Source organism: Drosophila persimilis, unplaced genomic scaffold, assembly GCF_003286085.1.
Source record: "Drosophila persimilis strain 14011-0111.01,24,50 unplaced genomic scaffold, DperRS2 tig00000686-arrow-arrow-pilon, whole genome shotgun sequence".
Lineage (NCBI taxonomy): Eukaryota > Metazoa > Arthropoda > Insecta > Diptera > Drosophilidae > Drosophila > Drosophila persimilis.
Window position 1 is genome coordinate 1230713 of NW_020825336.1, and position 27124 is coordinate 1257836.

The 27124-nt window shown below is 46.0% G+C and overlaps 2 protein-coding genes across 6 annotated transcripts; both read right to left on the reverse strand.

Moving 5' to 3' along the window:
• Nucleotides 1-1502: 1502 nt before the first annotated feature.
• Nucleotides 1503-21349, reverse strand: LOC6601650 (alpha-protein kinase 1). Of its 5 annotated transcripts, none has more exons than XM_026991816.1 (6): nt 7126-7185; nt 4875-5601; nt 3371-3554; nt 3246-3303; nt 2258-3190; nt 1504-2189 (listed from the first exon to the last, which is right to left on the reverse strand). In XM_026991816.1, exons 2-6 carry the CDS (start codon nt 4951-4953, stop codon nt 1959-1961), a joined length of 1485 nt encoding a protein of 494 aa, XP_026847617.1. In that variant the 5' UTR covers nt 4954-5601; nt 7126-7185; the 3' UTR covers nt 1504-1958. The 5 variants fall into 5 exon arrangements, with proteins under 5 accessions (XP_026847620.1, XP_026847617.1, XP_026847616.1 ...); XM_026991815.1 differs by having other exon boundaries at nt 7026-7179; XM_026991819.1 differs by lacking the exons at nt 4875-5601; nt 7126-7185 and adding an exon at nt 21253-21349 and having other exon boundaries at nt 1503-2189.
• On the reverse strand, nt 16942-18556 carry LOC6601649 (zinc carboxypeptidase). The gene is made up of 5 exons (XM_026991820.1): nt 18386-18556; nt 17817-18332; nt 17587-17680; nt 17228-17524; nt 16942-17168 (listed from the first exon to the last, which is right to left on the reverse strand). The coding sequence occupies exons 1-5, from the start codon at nt 18533-18535 to the stop codon at nt 16975-16977; spliced, it is 1251 nt and encodes a 416-aa protein (XP_026847621.1). The 5' UTR covers nt 18536-18556; the 3' UTR covers nt 16942-16974.
• Nucleotides 21350-27124: the final 5775 nt, after the last annotated feature.

The window sequence follows — 27124 nt, forward strand, 5'->3', positions numbered from 1 at the left end:
CCATTAAAATACTGGTTTCTTCTGCACGCTATATTTTGACTATTTATGGGCCGATCGGGGCGTGGCATGTCATTTCGTGACCGGGAGAGTCCTGCCAAGCGATTGGCATCAGAAAAAAGGACATCCGAGTCCTCACGATTTTCGCAAAAATTCATGATGTAACCATCATTGAATTTGCCAAAAATCGGCCTCATTTTCGAAGTCGAGATTTTGATGCCGTTCGACGGGCTGGATCCTCGCGATCCTGGGAAAGTTAGTCCTTCACCGATCTGGCCCTATTTGACTAAGATATAGCCTTCGAAAGATTCTGATTTTCACACCATTAAAATACTGGTTTCTTCTGCACGCTATATCTCTGCCAAACGGCATCCGATCGGGCCGTGGCATGTCATTTCGTGACCGGGAGAGTCCTGCCAAGCGATTGGCATCAGAAAAAAGGACATCCGAGTCCTCACGATTTTCGCAAAAATTCATGATGTAACCATCATTGAATTTGCCAAAAATCGGCCTCATTTTCGAAGTCGAGATTTTGATGCCGTTCGACGGGCTGGATCCTCGCGATCCTGGGAAAGTTAGTCCTTCACCGATCTGGCCCTATTTGACTAAGATATAGCCTTCGAAAGATTCTGATTTTCACACCATTAAAATACTGGTTTCTTCTGCACGCTATATCTCTGCCAAACGGCATCCGATCGGGCCGTGGCATGTCATTTCGTGACCGGGAGAGTCCTGCCAAGCGATTGGCATCAGAAAAAAGGACATCCGAGTCCTCACGATTTTCGCAAAAATTCATGATGGTTACATCATTAAATTTGCCAAAAATCGACCCCGTCTTCCTAGTCGAGATTTTGATGCCGTTCGACGGGCTGGATCCTCGCGATCCTCGGAAAGTTGGTCCTTCACCGATCTGGCCCTATTTGACTAAGATATAGCCTTCGAAAGATTCTGATTTTCGCACCATTAAAATACTGGTTTCTTCTGCACGCTATATCTCTGCCAAACGGCATCCGATCGGGCCGTGGCATGTCATTTCGTGACCGGGAGGACATCTACTTTTTAACTACAGCTCCGCCCAAAGGTATGCCATGATTTCTGTAATCAGTAGCAATCATACTTTACTGGCGCCATTCTGAGCGTGCCACTACTTTTTGTGATCGGAAAAGTATACTTGAATTCTTGGGTTCGGATGAGACCTCAAGTTCTCTAAGGACTTATGCTTAACAGTGAAAGAGGAACCCCAAAAGTATGCCTCATTTTGTTGGTTGCTTTTGGAAAATGTGCTTGTTAAGGATTTCATAGAAATGCCATGGGACCAGCCTCGAATTTGGGGTCGATTGACTTCTATTTGGCATCAGAAAATAGGACATCAATTTCGCAAAACGATCATCATTAAATTTGGCAAGAGTCGACCTCACATTTGTATGTCGTTATGGCTGTATTGAGCGTTATTGTGATCGGTGGAAATATTGGTATCTATTGACCGACATTATACCTATAAAACGAAGTTTATATAATAGCTTTTGTCATTGTACAAAATCTTTATGTAATAATATCGAATTAAAACTATGAATAGAAGCAAAAAAAGGGACCATTTGGTGGAAAAGTGGGCCAGCGATCAAAAAGAGGACCAGTTTTGGTGTTTTGGGACTAATAGTGGCAACCGTGGTTTTAGTAATTAATACGCGTATAGTTTTGTCGTATATGGGGGGGCACAATCTACCCGGTTCGGGAGGGGTCTGAAACATCGAGTGCAGTTTTACAATTTCTTAATTGATTTTCTTCGATTTTTTTTTGGCTTTTCGCGATTTTTTTTCTTGTAGTATTTTATAGTTTTGGTTAATTAGTTCTTCCTGTTCTTTGGCTGCGGTTTATCTAACACTGATTCTGTTCAGAATGTGGTTTTATCCTTTGCTACGGTTGCGTTTGCGTTTGCTTGCTGTTTGTTACATATATAGATATCACGATAGTTCCTGAGAGAACTGGGTCTCCAGGGTGGGTCTAGTTCTAGTTGGATTTCTGCTGGGATTGCGTATCGGTGGTCCTGGGCTGCCATAGCCCGCGGCATACAGCTGCGGGCACGAGTCTTTTATGAGTTCCTGCGTCTCGCGCAGCTGCCGCTGCACTTGCGGCGCCAATCGCTGAACGCTAATGGCCGCCGGAAACTTGTATTCCGCAGCGGGTGCGGCCTGCTGGAAAGACATACAGAACATAAAAATCTATTAGGATCTATTGTAAGTTAAGTTCGTTTTGATCCTACCTGCACTCCGTGCATGATCTCGCCGTAGTAGCCACCCGGAGGCGGTGGCGGTGGCGGCTGCTTTTGCTGTTGCTGACTTTGGCTGTGTGGAGCGGTTTGTATTTCGTACGTTTCGGGGGCATTCAGGGAAGCCGATGTCGCAGCTCCCTGGGGGGGAGTGCCCGGTGCGCCGTAGTAGGCCAGCTGCAAAGGCGCTCGTCCTACTCCCACTCCCACTCCCACCCCGCTGGCGCCGGCGCCATTAAGGAAACCCGCTGCACCCGGCTGCTGCATGAGTTGGGAGCCGGCTGTGATATACTGAACGGAAGGAGGGGCTGCGGATACAGGGCAGGAGCTGATCGGCGGCGAGGGCGCCGCTCCATACATCAGTCGCTTGGGACTGACGCTCTGCTGCATGACTCCGGCGGGAAGGGACAGCATATACTGCTGCTGTTGTTGGTACAGTTGCTGCTGTTGCTGTTGGAGCTGCTGCTGATGGATCTGTTGCTGCTGTTGGAGCTGCTGCTGCTGTTGGAGCTGGGCAAGCTGCGCTGCGGCTGCAGCAGTGGACGTATGGACAATGTTGGCATCCATCTGGGGCAGGAGGATAAGCTGCTGTTGCTGCTGCTGCTGCTGCTGCTGCTGTTGCTGGTAGAGAACGGCGGCCTGCTGCTGGTGCTGCTGTTGTCGCCCCGCCAAAACATGCTGAGGTAGATACTCCGTCGCGGCCATCGTACCACATGCCGCTGAGGGCTGGAGTAGGAGCCCTGCGCTTCGCGGTGGCTGCTTCAACGGCACCTGCACCTGCCGGATGGGCGTAGTCTGCAGCGAGCGGCTGGCGGAGGAGCAAATGGAGGCGGTGAGGCTCGCGGACTCCCAATGCTGGCGCAGGGCATTCAGACGTGCCTCCTCCAAGGCGACTTCCGTCTCGCTGGCCGAGTCGTAGTCGGGACCCTGCAGGGGTCATAGGTTACTAGAGTGTTTTGCCGGAATAATCTTCAGTACTCACCTCATCGATCTTTCTGTCCAGCATGCGGAAAAAGTTCTGTTGGCTTGAGGATATTTCCCTGGAAATGGGGAGAACATTGTTAGTGGGGCATTCAGAGGAGATCCTTTCGTATAGGAATTGCTTACTGGCTTTGCAGCAACGATAGATTCTTGGCACGCAGCAGTGACACGGCCACATCCTCGTCAGAGTCCTGGATATCCTTATTGCTTTGCTCCTCGCTCTCCTCGTGCTTCTCGCGGTCGCGTTGCTGTGCCTTCTCGGCGTCCTCGATGTGGCCTTCGTCCTCATCCGTTTCGGCATCTGAATCGGCTGCGAAGAGACCAAGGACCAGAGAACATTATAGAAGATGAGTTGGCAATTCCGAGAGTGCCACAAAGTGGCAAAACTTTAGCAATAAAGTGAACTTGCAACTGCTGTTCGTTCGAGAACCCGAGACCCGGTGACACACATTGATAGCAGCACTTGGCGCTCTCCCAGGACATGGTGTGGCCTACCAATTCGAGAAAGTTACATTCATCTTTCATAACTTTCGGTCAATACCTGCTTCTATGTACCTAATATTTCTTTGGGCCTCTTCTTTAAAGATGGCCATAAATTTAATTAAAGGGAGTTATGCATTTTAATGCGAATCCAACAAGGAGAAGAGGGAAATCCAAAGCCACGAAACGAAGGTTATTATGAATAATTAATCTAGGATCCCGTACGAAACGAAGCGTAAGCGTAAGCGTAGCTTGCGCCTACGAGAAACGAGAAATTTGGGTCGTTTATGGCACAATGGCGCCTTTGTGTATGCTACACATTTTGGCTTGAACCCTTTGGCACACACACAGCCACAGACACACATGAAAAAAGAGGAAGAGAGAGAGAGAGAGAGTAGGACCCTTGGGGGCAGACCACACCCACCTTATCGTAGCGCCCATTGCAACAACAAGTTGCTTTTTTAGCAGTTAATTATACACAAACACACACACACGCACTCACACAAAGAGAGAGAGAGAGAGAGAGAGAGAGAGAAAGCACAAAGGAGAAAGAGAATAGAGTGGAGGAAGCAGACGAAGTGGTGATAGGGAAGGAAGGTGAACACCGTTGAACGTGCAGTGGAAGTGGGGCATAGTCAAAAGTTTGGCCCATGTAGGTTAGATTTGTACATTTTTATAAACTTAAGAGCAGGCACACACACGCACACACACACATGCACGTGATGTGTGTATATAGTATATATATAGACAATGGGGATTTTTAAATGGGGGTTTTAAAAATGTAGGCCTTTATTACTTGGCTGAATGCATGGGTCCCCTCTCGGGGAACAGCAGAGGTCTTCTCTTTCTCTGTTCTGCTGCTAGTGACATATTAATCAATGATGTCCTCATTGTGTGGAAACAGGTGGCTCACACAGATACAAGCAAGCACACACTCGCAGAGAGACAGCCACACACACGCACACACACACATACATGTATGGCAAGATTGAAGGCAAATTGATGTCGTCATGCGTGTAAGCTTTTGTTATTGGAACTAAAGGGAAGGGAAGGGAAGGTAACTCTGTAGCCTCCCGATCGACCTCGACACCTCTATATCCTCCCACCCGTTGCTCCCTCCTTCTTTCACCCGCTTTCACCCAACACTCACCATGTCCTCCTTTCTTGCCATTAGCTTTACTCTTCGATTTCCTGGGATACAAATGTATCTTGCTCTGCCCGCAGCCCATCTTCCGTCTGTGCCTCTGGCAACGTTGTTGCTGCTCCCGCGGCTGCTTCTGCTTCTGCTTCTATCGCTGCTTCGGATGCTGCTGCTGCCTGTGAGTGTGTCTCTGCTACTGCGACTTTTGTTGTTTTCTTCAATTTGTGTGTTTCTTTATTTTATTATTAATTTGTTGCTCGACACGTTCTCCTCGCCGTGCCGTGCCGTGCCGTGTCTCGTGGGGTCGTGTGTGGCGCAGAGCCAGCGGGCGGTTGTCTCTCCAATCCGCAGTGCTCTCTCTCTGGCGGTTTCTCCTCCTCACGGGGCTGTCTTCTCTCCTTGCGATTTATTCTCACTTTGGTCTTCCTCTTCCAGTGAGGGACTGTCTGCTAACTTCCTCCCACACGTTCTCTGGAGCTGTCTTCTCTCTAGCGTTGCCTCCACTTGGGGTATCCGTATCCGCACGTTCTGTGTCTGTCTCCTCACTTGCTCGCACGTTTTCTGGCGGTGTGCTGCTCTCTTTCACGCACCGCACTGTCTCTCTCAGGCAGAGACTCTTTTATTTACGTTTTCTATCAAAACGTTTCAGTGCCTCTTCTCTTCTTGTCTCGTCTCGTCTCTGTCTCTGTCTCTGTCTCGTCTATTCTTCTGTTTTATTCAATTTTCACTAATTTAACTATGTGTGTAAATTTAATTTATTTGATTTGTTGTTGAGATTGTTGCCGCTGCTGTTGTCAATTTCGAAAGATTCCATAAGAACAGCAGGAACAGCAACAGCCAGAATTCTTAGTGGAACTCTGACACCCAGCAGCCACCCATTTAGGCAACCACCCACCCCAGCAAGCACCTCTCCCTCTCTGCTCCACCACCTCTATCCAGTTCAAACCAAATAGAAATGATTTTCCTTATTTTTTCATTCTTTTTGTTGATGGTGATGGTGATGGTGGTGGGGTTGGGGGTGGGTGATACAGCAACGGAAATTAACTTGGGACCTGCGTCCCCCTCTATAGATAGCACTCTGTCTGTCAACCACTTGTTCCTTGTTTCTTCTGCTGCGTGCGGCACAAATTCAATTTGCAGCAAAACTCGTAATTTGTTGTAAACAGGATATCAGAAAGGGTTTGGCATCAACTTTTGCACCAGGCACCAGGGACCAAGGACCAAGGACCAACGACCAAGGACCAGGCACCAGCTAATGCAGGGTATGCGAATCTGCTTTAGAGTATTTTTTGTTAAGATAAAAGAGGAGGCTGGTCCGCGCGCGTTTTTGCCTCCTGCGTAGTTTGTGGCTTCTTTTGGCGATAATTTAAACAAATAATAACAATATTAAGCACAACAAATGGTGCAACAAAAACACTTGAACTACGAGTAGATTCAATTATTCTCTCGATGGCACAACGGCACAGGGCAGAGGCAGTGCCAGTGGCAGCCACTGGTTCTCTCGCACTGGACTTATAATAGACACACAGACAAGCCCAAGGCGTATTTTGTGCAGGGTGAGGTGTATCCACTCTTATTTGTGTTGTGACAATACATGAGATTGCGGTGAGATCTGTCGCAAGTAAGGCCCTCGGCCAGACCACACACAATAGATATCAAATAGATGATAAAGCATGACACCCTCCAGCAAATATACCTTGCACACACACACACACACACACACAGGCACCACACTTGCGCCAAACAAAAAAAGAGGGAGCACGCGCGTGTGTGTGTTGTTGGGAGAGCGAGCATAAGAGTGCTCTCTCTTTTTGCTGGCTACAGCCGCTGCCGCTGCTGCGTGCGAAATTGATTTTTCTATTTATAAAAAAAAAATCAAAATATATCCGCTCGGGTTCGTACGCTTTTGTTGCTCAGCATTTTCATTCCTTTTTGATGGTTTTATTTCTGCTGCCAGCAAAACATAATTTATGTTTTATTTATGATTGCACGATGTCTTAAAGATTTCCATTCGCACTGCGGGCCTCACTGGGGGCCGCGTTTTTATACGTTGAAACTTGTTTGATTTATCCCATCGGCCACTTGGGCCCATTTGGACTCCGAAAAAAAAAAACAAAAAAACAAACACACAGCACACCGTTTGAGACTTGCAACATTTACCGCTAACGAATTAATTCACACCGATTTCTGCTTAGATCTATGAGCTAGGAACTTTGAATTTTTCTTCAGCTTCAGCTTGATTTTGTTTCAGCGTATTTACACTCGATTTTCCTCCGGAAAAGTTGCCGAAAATTTACTCGACGCGTTGCTTGTGTGTGGAATTTTGTATGCTGAAATTTATGCTGCTTGACACTCCTCTTTGTGTCACACACAGCACACAAGAGAGCGAGAGAGAGCAGCTTGACGGCATACCAACGCACACAGAAGCACAGAAGCATAGACGACGCTTGTGCTCTTGTGCTCTCTGCTCTGCTCTGCTGTGCTCTGTAATGCAGGGGTGGGTTTTTGGGCGAAGCTTTTGCACAAGGGTTCATTATGCGTAAGCTTGCAGCACGCTTTTAGGGGGTGCAAATGAATGAATGATTGAATGAGTAAATGAATGAATGCATGAATGAATAAAGCTTGCTAAAGCTAAAGCAGCCCTTGGAAATTATCTTGGATGAGAGCTTGGTGCTTTTATTTCATCTTTTCTGCAATGGTTGGCAACGCTTTCGCGAAAGCTTATTCCAAAGCTCTCGGAAAGGTCAAAGGTTATGTCACTGGGGTGCTACACTCCACACAACTCTGCTAAGCTCTGGAAAATTGCAATGAACTTTACAGCTGGTGCGCAAGCTGAAGCTTTTCGAACTAAACATCATAACAGGATAACTCCTGGCGGAATTCTAAATGGATACCGCCAAAAAATTTAAGAAATTCCGCATTTCAAAAATGGGGTCCCTGCTAGATTGGTCATTTTCTCCACTGTTCAGAGAGATAGAAAAACAAACTCACTTTGTCATGTTAGGGCTCATTAATTTCCACAGACGCGGATGCTGAATGCTGACCATTCAGCTCCGCTCTACTTCCGCTGCCTAGAGGACCAGGACCACGACCACGACCACGACCCTTCATCAAGAACAACCCTCTGCATTCTCGCCCCTCTGAATTATATTATACGAGAGACATGTAGATGCCATTATTTATTGCATAATAATGAAGTGAGAAACGTTACAAATCAAAACACTCGACAGCATCTAGATAAACTTTTGTCCGTTCCCAGTATTCTGCCGTTTGTCTTTTTATCATTATAATATATACTATATATTTGGGGCAGAAACGATGGCATTTTTTCCGTGCATTTGTCAGCCGCAACGGAATTGAAACGTTTGCGCTTTTATTGCCACGGACGTGTGTCGTCCAAAGGGGCTGGCACAGGGCATGTGGACAGGGGATGGGGATGGGGATGGGGATGGATGTCACACGAAATGGTGGGAAAAATATGAAATGTATATGGCAATAGTGGACAGGAAGCAATATACAACAAATGCGAAATGATATCTTTCCATTGATCTGTTGGACTGTGGCAAAAAATGGGGTGGCAAGAGTCTCTAAACGGATGCTGGGGGATGGGAAGCCATTCTGAAGCTGAAATATACATACTAGTAGCTTGAGAATATACGTACCTATTCCAAAATATATGCGAAGTATACAGCACAAGCCACCTCCCAGACCCACCTCAAATGCTCCCACAATCTGTGATCCATTGCGAATTATGAGACTCCTGTCAAAGGATTGTCCCCTCGTTTAACTGTTGATGATGGCAACATATGTTTCTGTCACATTGTTTGGCTTTTTTTCGCCTGCTGCAACAATTTGGGGCAGCATCCGATGAACCTGTTCCCATTTCCCATTGTCGCTGCTGGGGGAGGCCTATAAAGCATTTAGGCAAATTTTCGCACTCCTTTCCTTTTCGCCCGAAAAACAATTTACATAATTTTCAACGATTTTCCGTTGCTCCTTCCTGCTGCCTGATGTTTCTCCTTCCCGCTGCCGCTGAGTGATTGGCGCTGCCAAAAGGAGTCCATCAGCCATGAATGACGTTTGATGCGGTGGCAACGTTTTGTTTAAATCTCGGCTGCCGATTGTGACTATCATGAAAGTGGGCGTGTCCCCCAGCCACGTGACCGCACGCGTTGCGTTGAATTTAACACGGGACGGAAGGACCAAAGGACCAAACGACTACGAGTACAGGATGAGTCTTGGGTGCAATGCAAATGGGGTGCGGGACCGGGAACCGGGGGAACCGGGGACCGGGGACCGGGGACCGAGGACGGTGCTACAAAATATTTTTTAAACTTTTTTTTTGCGAAGGACAACGACGAGTACGCCGTCGCCGTCGCCAAACCCAACGCCAACGGACGCGTGCAGCCAATAAGTCCTTCATCACTTCCGCTTCAGTTCAGTTCCGTGATTTTGCACAAATAATGTTTTGATTGCGTGGCAGCGTGACGTGTAATTATTATCGCCGCACACAATCGACAACAACAAAGACTAAGGCCCGGGTGTTGGCCAGGGACTGGGTGTTGCAGGAGGCAGGAGTCAGGGCTCGAGAGTGGCAAAGCAATTAAAATGATTTGCCAGATTCCCAGACAGATAGAAGATAGAATATCCTCCTATGAGCTGGCCGAATAGCGATAATACCGGTGTGACGGAGGGCTGAGAGCGACTAATCTATGGTACATTTAATTATATCTAATGGAAGCGATGACCGGTCATATAATGAATGTCTGACTCTCAGGCTATTAAACTGCTTTTCTGCAGGCATTAAATCACAAGAAATGCATCTATGAATTTTTCTACAAGCGCTGCTCAATATTGGATTGATAATTATAGAAATGCTCTCACTGTTTCGAGCTTGATATTTAAGGAACTGAAGGCATATGTATATATGTTTAGCTCAAGCACGGAGAAAAACAATGAAACAATTACAAAATAATCGTCTTATATATGCGGCAGCGAAAAACTCAAGGAGATGCATTTTTAATGGTTATTTTCTACAAGAATAAAAGAATCTCGTCAATACTAATGGATTATTCAACAAAACTCAACAACTAGTTAAAGCTGAACCTAATATGGGCAGTAGGAGTGGGCGTGGCCGGATAAGGAAGAAATTTATCTCAGTCCTTATGCACATTACAACCAACTGTACTCAAATTCAAGTCTCTCCTTCGAATTTATGCCAAAATATCGGCTGTATGGCACAATGTGAATTGAAGAGTTTTGATTCTGCCCCTCTGAGACCCCCAGCAAATGGTCGTATATCATTTAAAGCCCAAAAAGATCATAAATTACTTGAATTAAAAAAAGGCTCCCACACAGGAGCGAAGTTTCGGAGAAAAGTTCCTTAAGGACACGCACTCGACTGCGCGAAATCGCAAATTAAAAATGGCTGATAAAAAATTATGCAAATTGTGGCGGAGCCCCGCCCATTGCCACGGCCCGCGACCAGAAGCAATCCTTTACGGGAAAGCGGACAAAATTTCATTAAAAACAGCAGCCAGAGAAATCTTTTGATGAAAATTAAAAACTTTTCGCTGAAGGACAATTGACAGAAAAAAGATGACAGAACGAAAGAAAGGAAAGAAAATAAAGGAAAACCAAAGGGAAAGCCAAAGCTGCAGAGATTGTGAAATCATGAAACAAGGAATTAAAACAAGCAATAATAAAATATTATGACAGCGTGGAAATGAACGAAAAGCAGGCGTGGAAATATTTAAATTGCGCCAAGCAGCTTTCATATAATTTTAATGTCCCTTTTCCAGAGCCTCTTAAGGTCCAGCCAAGTGGAGTGCGACTGGGCGGCTGTTTTGCATAATTATATTCATTGAAAACTTATTTTCTTCAAGTTTTCCACAGCGGAAAAATATTAAAAAAAAAAGAATATGGCCAAGGAGGAATCAGAGGGAAAAGAAATCTCAGAAATCTGAGAGTGGAATTGAGTTACATTGAAAGGAGAAGGCGAGAAGAGAAACAGTTTTTGACATTTAATTGCTAGAGAAGTGCACAGGAGCACAGGCGAAGCGGGGGACCACGGAGGACCATGGAGGACCATGGAGGAGAGCTGCTGTGCTGCCCAAATGTCCGTCACTCCACTTGGAGAAACTTGTTTCAATGAAGCTGGACCTGAAGATGTTGCCATTGCCACTGCCACTGCCACTGCTGCATGAAAGAAAGAATGAAAGAAGGAAGGAAGAGGAGGAGCCCCAGATGAGAGGAGAAGAGAAAAAAATGTAACATGATTTAATGACATGAATTATTTATGAGTTTCCTGTCAATCAAAAACCACGTCAAAGCATTTTGATGGCGATGTCAACGCGCCACTGAGCAAAACACACGACGATGCAGAGGCCGAAGCTGCGGCTGAGGCTCCTGGCTCTGGAGCGTAAAAAATACAAATAAAAATGCCAACCGAAAAAATGAAAAATATATAAAAGCAAAGATGTTGTCCATATCCACATCCACATCCCAAGGTAGCGCATAGTTGGTTAAAGGCTCCGCAGATGAAGAGCCTCCTTTCTAGCAGCTCTTCCTAGCCTCCTGCTATCCCCCTTGCAGGCAATCAATATATTTATAATGTACGAGTATCCAACAAATAGCTGCACAAATGATATGCTAATTTCTAAGCTTTTTAATCAAGCCAAAAAAAAAACCCGAGCGAATTTGCATTTTGTTTGCTTTCTTCTCTCCATTCTCTCCATTGTTTTCCCAGCGCCAAAGTGTGTTCCATTCTGTGCCGATCTGTTCTCCGAGCACTCGTATTGTTGCCCCTTCGAATGAAATCAATCATGTAATTTATGTTAGGATAATATGGCCAACCAAAAGCAACAGCAAAGGCACAGCCGACAGACACAACCAGACACCCCAAACTCCCCTTCGCCGAAATGGACTGTCAAGAAATAAATATTTAACAATAATTGATTTAAAAGTCGCATGCAAATGTCTCCACCTCCACCGCAGGACGAGGCCTGGCGTGGCGTGGCCTGTCTTTCCTTTGCCCGATTCCTTCCTGGTTCGTTTTTTAAGCCGCTTGGCACGTGGGTAAACCAACGGCTGTTTCCACCAGGAACCAGGAACCAGAGGGGAGTACGAGCACCGTCTTTTTTCAATTTCCTCAGGCCGCTAAGCAAACAGAGTGAGGGACCATGTCCTGGATCCTGAATCCTGAATCCTGGTCCCAGTCCTGCTTTCGGACTGTGCGCCTTTTAAGCGTGAAATTATATAAAATATCCTTTAAAAAGCTTTTGATTTCGCTTCCCTGTCCCGGACTGGGCGTAGTATATGCAAATGCCTTTTCATCTGCTTAGCGCAAAAAGTTGTTTTCTTATTTTCCAAGGCGACCCAAGTTGGTCCTCCCTGAGTCCTCCCTGTTCCACCCTGTTCCTCCTCTGGCTCTCTGGTAAATCCTATTTGCATGCCTTTGTCTGAAGTTGACCTCGTCGACGGTGTCGTCTCTGACGACTGCGTCAGGTGTTGCCTACAGGATACTAATGTCCTCCTGTTAACGCTCTTAATGGCACAGACAAGCAAGCTGCCTGCATAATGGAGTTCTCCTCCATCGCCATCGCCATTCCCACACCCATCCCCACCCGCATCCCCATCCCCATCCGCATCCGCATCTCCACCTGGAACTGTCTCCATCTGTCAGCTGCATTCATTCACCTGCTCTGGAGCTCTGGGGTCTTCCTCCCTGTCTAATGTTAATGACATCTCCTGGGCCAATGCATCAGACCATTTTGGGTAAGGCCTGGTGGGGACCTTAGAAAAACTAGCTCAACGGCTAGCTGAAGTGAAAGGATACCAGGAGGAAGCTTCAGTAGAAGGAACACTCGACAATAGACCTATAGCTACCCTATCTTGAGCTCAAATAGTGGGCAGCTGCAGTGGGAAACTCCTGAAATGTCTGTGAAACGATCTTCTTGGTGCCGGAGTCTTTAGAGAGCCTTCCAGATCCTTGTAGAACAAAACGATCCCCAAAGACAATCCAAAAAACACATATACCCTAAGCACAGGTGGACAGCATCTACAGCATCTACAGCATCTACAAGCTGCCCCCTGCCGTACCCTTGCTCTCCATTTGGGTAACCGGGTAGACAACAAAATTAGCATTACTTCCGAGTGATCACAATCTGCGCATACTAATTGCTCTCGACTTCGACTTCGACTTCGACTTTGCCTTCGACTTGGGGCTCTCTGGATTCATTCATTCATGGGGGCAATCATTGAAGGAAGGCCTCCTCGCCAAACTTGGAATTGCCTGAATGATTCTGCTGTGATTTTTTCCAGCCTGTCTAGACGCATCGTATAAGGCAACGGCGACGCAATGAGAGACTCCACTCGAGTGGAGACTCCACTGGATTCGACGCAACGCAACGCCACGCAATGCGATGCCATATGGACTGAGGGTAGAGCGGGTTCTTCTCTGGTCTCTGGTTGCGATTCACGGGAAAACGGGAACCCTTGGCTTTCTTTCTTACGAAACGGGCACAAAACACCAATCATCCACATCATTGTCAACACGCCGTCGTCTTCGTCTTCGTTGTCTTTGTCGTCAGTCCATAAACGGATCGGATGCTTCGTTTTGCCATTTAAGGATCGCAGCAGCTCTGTGGCCTGTCATAACTCTTGGTAGGCGTACGAGTACGAGTACGAGCACCATGGATACTTTTGCCCCACGATGCTGAATCTGAGCGCCAGCACACGCATCGCATCGCAGCGCATCGGTGCACTATGCGATCAGCCCAACCATCTCATCCCATCCTATACGATCCTCTTCTCATCTCATCGCATCTGTGGCAGCATTGCCAAACGTCCAAAAAAGGCGCAGACGCCGCAGCTTCATGACGCGCGCTGGGAATATCCAAGCATCGTCGTCATACTTTCGCTGCCAGTCCACTCATTTGAGAGCGCAATCCAATGCAATCCATACTCGTATACGTATACGTATGCCTTTCCATACCGAACCACCGATCCATCGATCCACCGATCCACCGGCCAGCTGTCTGTCCGGACTCCGGACTCCGGAGCATTGAGCCACTGATCTCTCTCGAGCGTTCTCAAGCGTTCAAAGTGTCAAGCGTCAATTGCCGTTGAAGTTTATTGCCTTGGCAGCAATTAAAGCATTTTTTTCGGCCTCTGGCTCGGGCTCTGGGCTCTACTCTTTGCTCCGATTCGGGGCTTGGCCCAATGTGACCAAAATCAATCCATTTTGATTTGATTTCTTGATTGGTTGTCAGGGGAATTGCCATGCAGAATTGAATTATCAAATTAGAAGCTGACTCTCGGCAGTGATATATACGACTATAATTGATATCCGGAGCGATAGGATAGGATATGAATCACAGCGAAGTATCTGGCGACTTTCAGTTTTTTTAAAAGAATTTTAATTAAATTCGATTTTTAAATGTGTTGTTTTTTGTTATAAACGATGATAAACCTTTCAATTCCGATCAAATAATGCAGTTGTAAATGATGTAAATAATTATATCTTATGAGAACATAGTCCTCTATATATGTACGTGGGCTGGTAGTTAAGTTTCTGGTCTATTTAGCATATTTTGTCACTCGAAAGGAAGTAATTTTAAAACAAGTCTTCAACAGGCGTCGAAAATCGTAGACCACTCAATTTTTTTTTAAAGCTGGGAATAAAATTATTTCAGTAGGTGTATGGATATGTTTGCAAGTCAGAGGACCCCTTGATTCCATATCTGTTCACTGAGGCGATGTGTGGGAGCTCGGATTGTCGTAGTAAAGTACAATCCGCATTTGGAGTTTGGTTTTTCTCAATTAGCCAAAAGCTTCCGACCAAATGATTTTGTGTACCAATCAGAATTTATCTTCTTACTTTTCTCTATTCAAAAATGTGTTCCGTCTGGCTATAATAATGATCCGATCTGATTCAGACTCTGCAGTCTGGAAGATATGGTTGTTCTCTATGGTTCTGCATTTTTGGTTTGGTTTGGACAACCGGACAGGGAGACATGGCTCTATCGACTCGGCTATTGGTACATGTACTTTTTGGGGTCCTTCTGGACGTTACACACATCCATTTTTCGCACTAATCGAATATACCCCTATACTCTTTTTGAGTATCGGGTATAAATCAGACGACCATTTGAAAAAGTTTCTCAATTTGTGTGTAATTTGATTTGCTCTTAAACACGAATACCGTCAGATCAGTCATAACATGTTACGATGTTAAAAGCTTACCCTGAGTGATCGTGGCTGTATTTGATAACTATGTCTTCGCATCAAGGACCAATCTTCAAATCACTTTTTCCACTGCTCTGAAACGAGTGTTTTTTTTTTTAAGTGAATGCCAAATTATGAATGTTGTATCTTACGACAAAAATTCTTCTTGATGGCCAACAGTCTTCGTGCAAGGTGGAATGTATCTTGGTCGCTCTTATCCCCAAAGATGCCTCTATTGCATGGTTTGTCATATGACAATATTATTATTTTCAATCCCGAACAGTATCCATTTTTTCTGACGATCCTAACGAAATTCGATAAAAACGATTCGATATCGATTCGAATAAAACGCGACATTAGAAGAAAGAGTTCTAGGCATGATTTTTGGCCAATAAAATTTGAATGTGGCGGTTCATACAAAAAATAGCCAAGGCCACGGACAAAAAAGGGAGTCCTGGCAGCTTAAGAGATCATAAGAAAGAAGATTTTCAAAAGTTTCTTTAAGGTTACAGAACTATGAGTCAAATTGATTCCATTGTAGGGTTACTTTAGAAACCAAAAAATAATCAGAGAAGAATCTAGACATTGCAGATTTCACAGCATGAAAAAGTTCGTAAAAATTATATTACACAAATTAGAAATTTACACTTTGTGTCGCAAAGTCGGGGCTTATTGCAATTTGGCTAAGTAAGTTTTTATTGCCACCGTTTGGGCTTCAGTTTTGGGACTTCTCCTGCCACCCATTGCACCGTTCTGCCCTATAACTCAAAGGGAAAAATTCATCACCGCAATATGCGCAGCATACATATATCTAAAAAAAAAAAAACGAAGCAAAGGAAGGAAAAAAGAAGTGGCACTGGCAGTGGCAGGAATATTGTCATAAAGGTGCAACTGACAGCCAGAGAGAAAGAGGAAGCGAGGATAGTAAATTTCAATTTATATGCAGAAAGAACAGTGAGTGAAGAGGCAGACACAGGACACAGGACACACACACACATACACACACATATTGCAGGGGGCAAGGAGCTCCAACGGAAAAAGTGTCAACGTTATATTTTCTCGAATTTCCCAAGATTTTTCGTGGCATTTTATTTCTCCTCATTCTCCTTCCCAGTTTTGTTGGATTGCTGCGACGCAAGTGGAAAACGCAATTTCATTAGACAAATTGAAAAAAATAAGTGCAAGCGTACACAACAATACCAACACTCCCCTCTATGTGCGAGGGGCTCCTATATAAGCACATCGACACCACATACTACATATGTATACATATATATCGTATGTATATACGATGGTCCATGTATTCGAAAGGAGACTGACGCCATGTTGTGGCCAAAAGCAGAAGATTCGTTCGCTGGTCGCTCGCCATTCGTTGCGATTAGTGTTTGCCCACATTTTCCCTGACGCGCGCATACGTGTAGGAGCTGCTGCTGCTGCTGCCTCGTGGCAGGGATACACTTACATATGTATATGGAAGTGCCGTCCAACGGCGGAGCAGCCTTGTCCTTGTCCAACAGGATGCTGCGCGCGCGTTGAAAAGAGGCGGAGACTCTCTGCCCAACCAGCAGCACTTGAGGCAAGCGAGGCAAGCGAGGCAAGCGACGCAAGCGAGGCGCCAAGCGGCACGACAAAAAAAGCAAGGAAAGATGCAACCGTTAGCTGCCTCTTCCTTATCAAACGATTCGGGCCGGCACTCGCACATTCGCATTCCCGGCTTCGCTTTCCCCCAAAAACGATGCGTCGTTGCTGATTGGAAGCTTCGGCGCTTGCCTTTCGTTTTTGGGGCGGAGCAAAAGCTCTCGACTCGACTCGACGCAGTGGCGCCGTCAAACGGGGGAGCATTTTCCGCTGAATGGGTGGCGGGTTTGTTTTTATTTCACTCTTACAATACATCCACCTCCCGAGCGGCTGCTATCATGCCCACGAAACCCTCCGTCACCTCTCGGGCAACTGGAATAATGTCCTCGGGTGGCAGGACAAACCCGAGCTCTCCTTTGTCCCTCAGTTCTATGGTGTAGGGAATGGTGATGTTCTTCACAGCATAGGCCCATTCCTTGCCAGATCCAGAGACTTCATCTGAGAAAGAACATAAATATAATGGGGAAATACTAAAGGATTAACAAATGGTAACCCACATAAAGTTGTGGCACTAGAACCGTAGGTGAACACCGTGCCATATCTCCTGTAGAGTGCATCCGAGAAGCCCTTGGCTACATGCATCATCTGGGGATAGTGCTCGGGGAATTCCGCATCGGTGTGGCCCCAGGGGGAGAGCACATACTGTCCGTAGGAGTGCAGGGATATATAGATCTTGATGGTTCCCTCTGGTATTGAGTTATTGATATACGCCGTCAGTTGGCTGATCTCTGGATCGGATTCGGCGGAGGGTCCGGCATAGATCTCGGAGCAGGGATCAGCACTAGCGCCTGTCACTAATGATTAACATAGAAGCTTTAGTTTCTGGTGGATCGGTAAATGTATAGATGGTACTGACACATCCAAAGGAAATCAAAGTTGCGATTTAGGTCGGTGCCAATACACTCCCCCGTTGGATCCGAGGGCATGCGAGACTTGCGCCACAGTCGTTCCTACCGGCAATCGATCAGAGAGTTATTAATCGCAATTGATTGCCACTTAGAGTAGTTGGCGATAAGATTAGTGGCATCGTAAATGAATCGGCACGTATTTGATCTAATCGCATCGCCGGATACGACTTCCACTCACCACTTCATGTGAGTAAACAAATCCATCCACATTCAGGACGGGTATGATGTACCAGTCCACATTGTAGGCCAAATCCCTGACCCCAGGGTTGCGGGGCACCAGCAGCTCATCGATGAAGTAGGTGATCGTCGCCGAGGTAATCCATTCGCGGGCATGAATATTTGATTCAATAAATACAGCTGGATTTCCCTCCTGATACGAGATCTTCACGCCACGAATGGGTCTTCCCTCGTAGGAGTCGCCAATTGTGAAAGGTGTGACTATATCCGGATAACGCGACTCGATCAGATCCAGCCACGCATAGATCTCGTCCAGGGTGTGGTACTGTGTCCATTCGTGGTAGCCAGTGCGCTGCAAGGACCTTTGGGCATCGATGTGCCGCTGAACATTGTCGATCTTGAGGCTGTAGCTAATGTTGTGCTTCAGCAGGAGACTCTCAAAGGTCTCCTCGTACTGGGGGGCCACCATAATGTCCGAGGATTCTCCCAAATGTCTCACCTCCCGCCAGCTGCTGAGCTAAATGATGGATTGTCAGAGAGATTCCTTATAGAATGCATGATTTTCCCTACCCTCAAGACTTTCTCCTGTGCATTGAGCAAGTTGAACTGCTGCCGATCATCGATCCGCACATTGTAGACCTTGTAGTTGTCGTAGCGCACTTGCTCTACAGCCGAAGCGATGCCGAGGAGGGCCAAAAACAGGAGTCTTTTAACCAACATACCTCTCTATCTGAGAGTCAACTGTGAACTGGGCCCAATGCCGAGTAATTGCTGGCTGATTAGCCGCTTCTTATCGCTCTGGTGTGACTGCCCATGGAGCTCATTGAATTGCTTGCCTCTGGATTCCGTTTTTATTTGGCTTTTATCAGCCATAGTCGTAAAAACTATTCAAAAGTCTGGGGAACGGGAAGACGACTTCAAGCGGACAGCTTGAACATGTCTGGGCCGAGGGTAAACCACAGCCATAGCTGGAGCCGGAGCTGGAGGTGGAGCTGGAGTTGGTAGCGTAGTCCGTCCGTACTTGTACTTAGGCTGTCTCTCAACTTTGCACATAAATTTTGTGCAACGCCAGCGCCCATTTCATTGTAGGTCATTGCATAATGAAGTTACCGCCCCGAGGCACATAAATTTCCCTCGAACTCGAGGAGATTTCTGTGGCTGTCTGCTGCTCTGGTGCTCTGCTTCTCTGCTGTGTCTTCTGTGTCTTCTGTGTCTAGTGTCTTCTGTTTGACTTTTGGCGGTGCGGTGTGCTTAGTGTGAACATTTTGCTTAGGCCTGTTTTATGCCCCCCTCTCTGACAGTCCTGACAGTGTCCTGTGGCGAGCGCTTAAAGGAGCTTTGTGCCTGGGCTTTGGTCATATTTTGCGCGGGTATTAGAGGAACACGCCTTGGTCGTTGTCACCGCATGAGGTGCGTCAATGTGTGCCTTATGGCCAGGACTTCGTCTTCATTCTTTGGAGAGTGTGAGGTTTCTGTAAGTGCTCGGGGTTCTGGACATGAAAGGCGCATCAAAGTGGATTTCGCTCGCCATGAACACGGGCAATGACATGACTGTGGTGGTATTTCGCAAAAATGTTAATGTTCCGGTGAAATATTGGTGGAAAATGCAAAACTTCCATACAAAAGCATTCCATCTCTTGGGGAAAAAGGTTTAACAGCCGCATTAAATCAGGGATTTACCACCACTTTACAAGCCACTGAGCTTTGGTTACTTTACAGGTTGTTTTTAGAAGGTTTCTTGGCTGTTTTATTGGTCAATAATTCAGCAAATTGACTTACTTTACTTTTAGTGTACGTTCACTAGAAATCACATAGCCTAGGAGGCTTTGGAGAAACTGAAAAGTAAAGTGGCTTACATCTTAGATCTTCAGAGTAAATTCTGTCATTGCAAACATTTGTTTACTTTCAAATTGTCGAGCAAAAAGCATAAAAATGTTGAAATATTTCTTGGAAATCGTGATCACGTTCTTGGTCCTGCTTGGATTGTGGTGCACACTGCTGTACCCCTCGGTGCATCCGGACACCCAGTGGGACTACCCGACTTTCGAAATTAAGATTGACAATGTGAGGGAGGCCTTCCAAGAGGCCTGCAAATATACGGCGATTTGTTCATTGGTTCTGCGCTACCTTCCCGCGACTGTGCACTTAGTGTTCGACAAGTACCCCTGGACCTACGCTCTGGCCTACATGTTGCACACTGCCTATTTCTATGGCAAAAGTTGCTACAGAATGATGACAATGTGGCCATTGTCAAGCCTGCTGGAATCGGAGTCCTTTAAAGAAGCTTACACATATATGGCACTGCTCTTTCTTCTGCAGCATCTCACCGCCGTCGGGCTGAACTCCATGCTGTGCTTCATCCTCCACTCGCAGCACCGGCCTGGGCTGCGCTGGCGACTCTTCTGCTGAGGACGACGTCGTGGGGAAGATTTTTAGTAGAATGGCTCCAGCAATTTTCAGCGGATTATTTGATTAGCCCGCTAATTGCCTGCTCGTCCTTCCGCACCATATAAATTTGTTCAACACTTATTTCTTATCAGCCGCAATAAAGGACCCAAGCACAGGATTAAAGCTCTCCCTTTCCACTCTCCCACTCCCAGTACATAATTTTCTCTCCACGGATTACACAGCCTGTGGCGAAAACTTCCGCGGAAACTTTCAACACCTTGTCGTGGGTCTCGGGGCGGGGAAATTGCGGTGAAAACTTTTTAACCAGCAAAGAAGGAACGAACCAGAAAGGAAACCACCAGAGCCAACACTTGTCCTGGCGCGTGCGATAAGCCAACGCCGCATTTTTAATTGCCAAAGTCCTTGAAAGCCTTGGAGCCGTGCGGAATCGAGGGAATCGCTTAAAGCAGCCCATACTGGCCCAGCCCAGCCCAAGGATGGCTGTCAGCGGTCTTTAAAGTGTCATAAATATCACCAGGCAAACATTTCCGGCCTCACAACTTTTTGTTAGACACTTTTAATTGTGTAGTCGTATATGTAGCAGGTCCTGTGACAAAAAATAACGCTGCCATTACATAAATCTTGGCTCTTGAGGCCGGGAGCACATGTCGTATGCTTAATATTTTCCACTCAACTCAGCGGCTGGAAAAAATGTCAATGCCGGAAAGTGTTTAGCATTCGCTTTTTTCTTGCCCCGCCGTGGATTTAATTAGCCTCAAAATGTCTCGAGGAAAATGGCAACATGGCATGCCACATGGCCTCGCCACCGCTGCCCAGTCGAGAGGGTCAGGATAAGCCAAGGAAGTCACCAAGTCACCAAGTCAAGGAAGGAAGTTGCATGTTTGGCCTCAAGTTCAATTTGCTATTGCTTTCAGCAACATTTTTGGACAGGACAGCCAAAATGGAGAGGGAGCTGCCTATGGGAAGCGATACGAGTAGGCTGCAGAGAAGAGAGGTATTTGCAGAGGTTATTGTAATCTAAAACTTACCCAAGATGATGCATGTTCTTTGGCCATTCCATCCTCTCTGCTGAACCGCTGAATCGCTGATTGTTATCATCATAATTACGACTACGAGCAGTATCCCCTGCCTAGAGCGGGTCTATTGTTAATTTGACTTCATTTCCAGGTGGAACATTCCACGAACAATTGCAGCAAAGTGGTTCGCTCTTCCATGCGTTCGACACGCCCCACTGGATCGGCAATTACTCGTAGAGCAGCAGCAGCAGCAGGAGAAGCAGCAGGAGAAGGAGCAGGAGCAGGCAGGCATAATTAATGTGCCGGAGCAGAGGTGGAAGGCCTTTCAATCTAATTGCCGAACGGGCACACGCACGTGTGATCCGATCCACTCCATTCGATCTTCAACAAGTGCCACTTGTGCACCTTGGGCGTGGCACATGCCAAACATTATTCCGTGTTCAGTAAGCGATTATTTTTTCAGTTGAGCATTTCTTCCATCGATTGTTTTCTCTTCGTGTGTTTGCTTTTTTGAAACGTCGTCGCTGGCAGCTATTTATTGTTAAATGAAGCGATTTGTTTGTTGTCGTTATGCGTCGGAGCGTTAAAACATTTTCGCTTTATTTTTTCTACTCTCGAAAAGTTGTTTTTGCACTGCCACAGAACGAACGTAGAACGGTGGCGATACGTACGGGGAGAGCACGGGCACGAGTACAGGTATAGCCTCAGGTTCAAGTGGTTGGGATTTTTTGGCACATCGTTTGGTGGATCAGGTGGCAGGGCGTGAGGGGTGTGGGGTGTGGTGTGGTTGCCTTCTAAACGCTGCCGTCGATGTGTGAATTGCAAACAAGCTGCGGCAGCTGTTGAACATCCAAGAAAGCAAGAGAAAGGGAACTGCGTTAGAGAAATGTACAAAAATGTGTTGGAATATTTTTTCGGAAATTCCTATAAGAAAAGCTGGTGGGGAGACTGGTAAAGGAAATTCATGAATTTCCTTCTATAATTAAAGAGTATGCAAGGCGCAGATAAATGTACCAATAATCTCATGAATGTTTCCCAGAAAAGCATTAATCATACGGACATAAGTCCGCTCCTGCCACAATCCCACATCATTGACTTGATTCCACCTTGACATTCCTTTACCTCGAAAGCATAGAACCCACATCAACGATCTCAGACATGCTAACTAAGCCCTTCACCACTCGCATACTCTCATACTCTTATGGGAGTACGTATGTATGTACGCAAATGCCACCGTGGGCGTTTGTCTCCGCCTAATCCGCTTTTAAAGTAAGTGAACAAAAGTGAAAAAAGTCCAAAAAAATACAACCGAAAACCGGAAATCACAAGTCAAGTTGATGAACTGTCGCTCTGGCTTCGTTGTCCTCGTCTGAAATCGGGCAGACACACATCGTGGAGAGAGGAACACACAAAACACATGGATGGCACCTGCAAAAAAATGCAAAAAAAGGAGAAAAAAAAAACTTTGCAGACACATTTACCAGGCAATCCCCAATCCATGGTCTGTCTCCACCTTTCGCTGTTAGAGATTTACGCATTTATTTTGCATTTTTTATACTATGCCCCACACAAAACATGCGCGCAGATTTAAGGAAATATCACATCACAGTAGAGAGACAGAAACCAAAAGGTTTCACAACGAGTTGAGTTGGTTAGAAACATTTTTCGGTTCGGTTGTCGATTTGCCTTGCGTTGACATGACAAAAGGCGCAGATCTGCATACATTTGCATGTCATTGGACGGCACGGGACGGCAGGGCAGGGCAGGGCACGGCAGGGCAGGGCAGGGCGGGCGAGTGGAATGCATCATCAGGCAAGGACACCGAAATCCCCTTAAGACATTGGGGATTGGTCCAAAACATGCCGTTTGCCCAAGTTAACAATATGTTAAGTTGCCTTAAGTCAGCCCCCAGCTTCAGCTTCAACTTCAGTTCCCAGTACTCAGTACCCAGTCCCAGTCCCAGTTCCAGCTCCTGCCTCGGACTCAACGAGTTAATCGCTTAATGTCTCCCCAGCCTGTGCCTTTCAGTCATTTGTCAGCTGTCTGTTCGGGGCTGCTGCTGGAGTGGGGTTCTGGGTTGGATGGGAGCCCGGCCATAATTGCAATTTGTTTGAATTAACTGGTGAGATCTACGAATAACGCTATTGGCAGGCCCGTCCTCCAAAGAGCAATAGTCGCCACACCACTTGAAAATCCCAAATTTATTGCCGTGCTTATTGCTTTCATTTGGTCAGCACTCGAGGCTAATGTCCTCTCACTATCGAGTGACCCCCGAAAAGGTACGAGTAATAAATATCAAAAGCACCCTAGAGGCAAATATTTACTTTAAAATTGAAACCCCCAACCCCACCACCCTTTCTCCCACTGTTTGTTCAAGCTGCGTAAGTGCGTGAAAGGGTTGCCACGAATGTGGGAAAAAAAGTATCCTTTAATGGCCTCGCTTTTTGATGTTTCCTGAGCCGAACCGAGCAGAGCAGAGCCGTGGGTGTTGGCAGGCAGAGGCACAGGCACCCAGGCAATTGGCCAACTCCCCTCTATCGACACACACACACACCCACACACACATGCACACTTCCGACCATTCCTCTACGCGTTCGAGTATCTTAGCCTATGGCCTTATCGATAGATAAAAAACGAACGTAGCATGCTTTGCTGAAATTCAATTTGAAGCTATTTTCAGAATTTTTATTGCTTACTAAATTGTTTTTATAGGCTCTTCTAACAACCAGCAAAAGAGCAGACCTCTCCTCTCTACCCCGGGGGGGGGCCCGGCACTTTAATTTCTTTATTTCCACTGTCTGTTATTTTCTTTTCTGTTTGGTTCGGTTCGGTTCGGTCTGTTGTATCTGCCTGCCACGGCTCTGCTCTTCTTGTTGTGGCAATTGCCAGACCATAAAAATTAACAATTAACAGACCGCTGGAAATGAACAATCGCAAATCGCGGCTTACAAAATAGCCGTGGAAATGCCATGATATAGAACTGGTAGAAAAACAAAAAAAATAGCGTGTCACAGTGGGGGAAAATGGAGCATAAATTGATAATATGAACTATGGAATACTCTGCCTGCAGAAGGAATGGTGAGTGGAGACTGATGAATGGAAATCGAAGGATTGAGTGTATGGAAATTGGGGACTTGAAAGTCTAGAAAACACCTGCCTCTGAGGATCATCACCTCTAAGGCTGCTAGGATGTCCTTAGGTTGCTCTACTTTTCCAACCCCGTCATTGAGCTAGTCTACCCTTTCACAGGGCTCTATGTAGAGCATAATTATGAGACGGAAGACTGGCAGCGTTGCCCGACTGTCGACCAGCGGACAGCACGCCGACAAAAAGGGTTATGAATGTGAAATTGTCATGCAAGAATTAGCCATGTTCTATGTTCTGCCCACGTTACGAGTATTTCGTTACATTTTATATTTATTTTTTTTTCCATTTTCCATTTTCCCTTTGTCTTTTTTTGTTCTTATTTGCCTTTTCGTTGGTTTTGTGGCTAACCGTCACGTCAAGGGGTTTTTTATGGCTCCATTCGGAATGGAATGTCGGCAATTATTTCCGAAATGCTGGAAAAACATTGCTAAATGTTGTGCCTGACGCTCAGGAAACGTAAACATTTAGTGTAGTCGAGTCAGTGTAGGTGCTCCTGATTTTCCCTATCCACATCCCCATACCCATTCCCATCCCGATTCCCATCCCCATTCACTATTCCCTATTCTGGAGACCCTCTCCACTCGGGTCTCACTCCTTCGTCTCATATGCATTCATAACTAACACGACGGAAAATGCATTTTAATGTGCGCAAAAATCCAATTTAAATTCAGAGCATTTTCCCTTCTCGCTTGCAGCTTCGCAGACGCAGCATGCAATCACAAAATTAGTTGACGACGAGATAAGAATTTTAGTGCTCACAAATAAAGAGACACACACACATACACTCGCAGACTGGTATGCTGGTATGGCCCAAGTATAAGTATAATGCGTATAAATCAACGAAATATATGGAAGTCTAAGGATGAGAAAGCAGCAAAAGCAGCACCAGCAGCTGCAAACAAATTCCAAATAATTCCTGTGAGCGACGTGGAAAATTCATTTGACAAAATGCACAAAAAAGCAATTTCAAGCTGCAGACAAATTGAAAATATATGTAAGGTGCAGGTGGGTGGGAACGAGCGGCTAGTTGGGCGGTGGTTTGGGGCTGTGGATGGTTCGTAGGGGCGTGGTACTGCAGTGACAGTTGAGTAAATAAATATACATAGCCCAGCACACACACACACACACACACATAAGCATACAGAGGAGACCGAATCCTCGTCTATATACGAAGATGCAGCCACCACCTAAAAGTATGCTACGAAAATAGTCGAAGCTGCTGCTGCGCTGCTTCTTCCGCTGCTGCTCCCACTGCGGCTGCCTCCGTATGTGAGTGGCGCCTACGAATGTGTGTCTGTAGATGTGTGTGTGTGTGTATGATTGTGGGTGTGTGTGTTGCGCTTTGCCATTCGCGCGTTGAAAATAGGAGGAGCTGAGAAAAACTTTCCATGCGCAGTTCAAAGTGCAAAAAAATAGATAAAAATTGGTGCAAAATATATGCGCAAAATGCCTTTAAAATAGTTTATAATTTAGCTTAAAATTGTTGAATTCTATGAATTAAATTCCTTAAAGAATAAATTATAACATTTTAAGGATATCAAAGTTACGAAAATTCTCATTTAAAATGATTTGCAGCAAAGAGAAGGAAGAATAAGTCGGAAACTCTAGGAACGCAAAACCTTCACCATCTAGCCAGAGGAAAATCCTTGTATCTAACTAAGAAATCATCAATAATTTTAGTTTTATAATTTATTCTACAAAATCGGACGACTGTAACCTTTAATCTTTTAAATTTATTTTGAAATAAACTATCTTGTTTGCAAAAACTGTAAAAACCAATGTTCTTTTAGAGCATTTTGAACAGACCGCTTTCAATACGTGTCAACTTTTTTCCAATATCGAATTTAAAGCAGTTTCATCCAATGTGAAATTCGGCGAACCCTTTCTTTGTTTAGTCAACCTTTTTTCCATTTAATGCGCAAAAGGCGGATCGCTTTGCTTGTCATTTGGTTGGGCTTCCGCTTTCCTCCGCCTCCTCCTCTTTGGGGCACCCCAAGGCATCATAGTCCTCGTCCTCGTAGAACATGTAGCCAAGTTTGGCTGTCGTTTGGCTAGCACTTCCCGCTGTGATATATATCTCCGACTATTAGCACAGCAGTCAGGCGGCTGTGGGCCAGCGGCAGCATTCGAAGGCCCAACAGGCCGTTTAGCGCCATCAAACAATTCCCGCTGGCTCAGCGGCATTCACGCGTGCGCAAACGGGTTCCACAGGAATCGAATCAGAGATGCCAGAGGAGCCGGAGGAGCCTGAGGATCACGATCCGATGCCAGCTGAGAGGAGCGAGCACCCAACAACAATCAGTCGATTGTCACAGATATTTGTCATGTTTCTGCGGCTGAACTGAACTTTCCCTGCTGTTCTCGCTTGGCCCCGAACGAAGCGACGTTCCTTGGCTACAACGTTGTAAAAATGTCAATTGCGTTTTCTACCTTTTTCGTTTATTTTTTCGTTTATTTTCTCGCATTTTTTTCCATTGGTTTTTCAGTGGGTTTCTGGTTTGTGCCAGTGGCCCCATGTTCATCGATCGGATTTCATGTAATTACATTGTTTTCTGATTCATAATTAATTTGATCTGTTCTCCGGGCTGCCCGGTTGCCCGGTTGCCCGGCTGCCCGGTTGTCCGGCGAGTATGCTGCTGGCCTCAACTTGCATTTTTCTGAGCACTCGAGCACTGATTTTTACATGAGCTGCGGGACGGAGGGCTGCAGGCAGCAGGCAGCAGGCAGCAAAGCATCT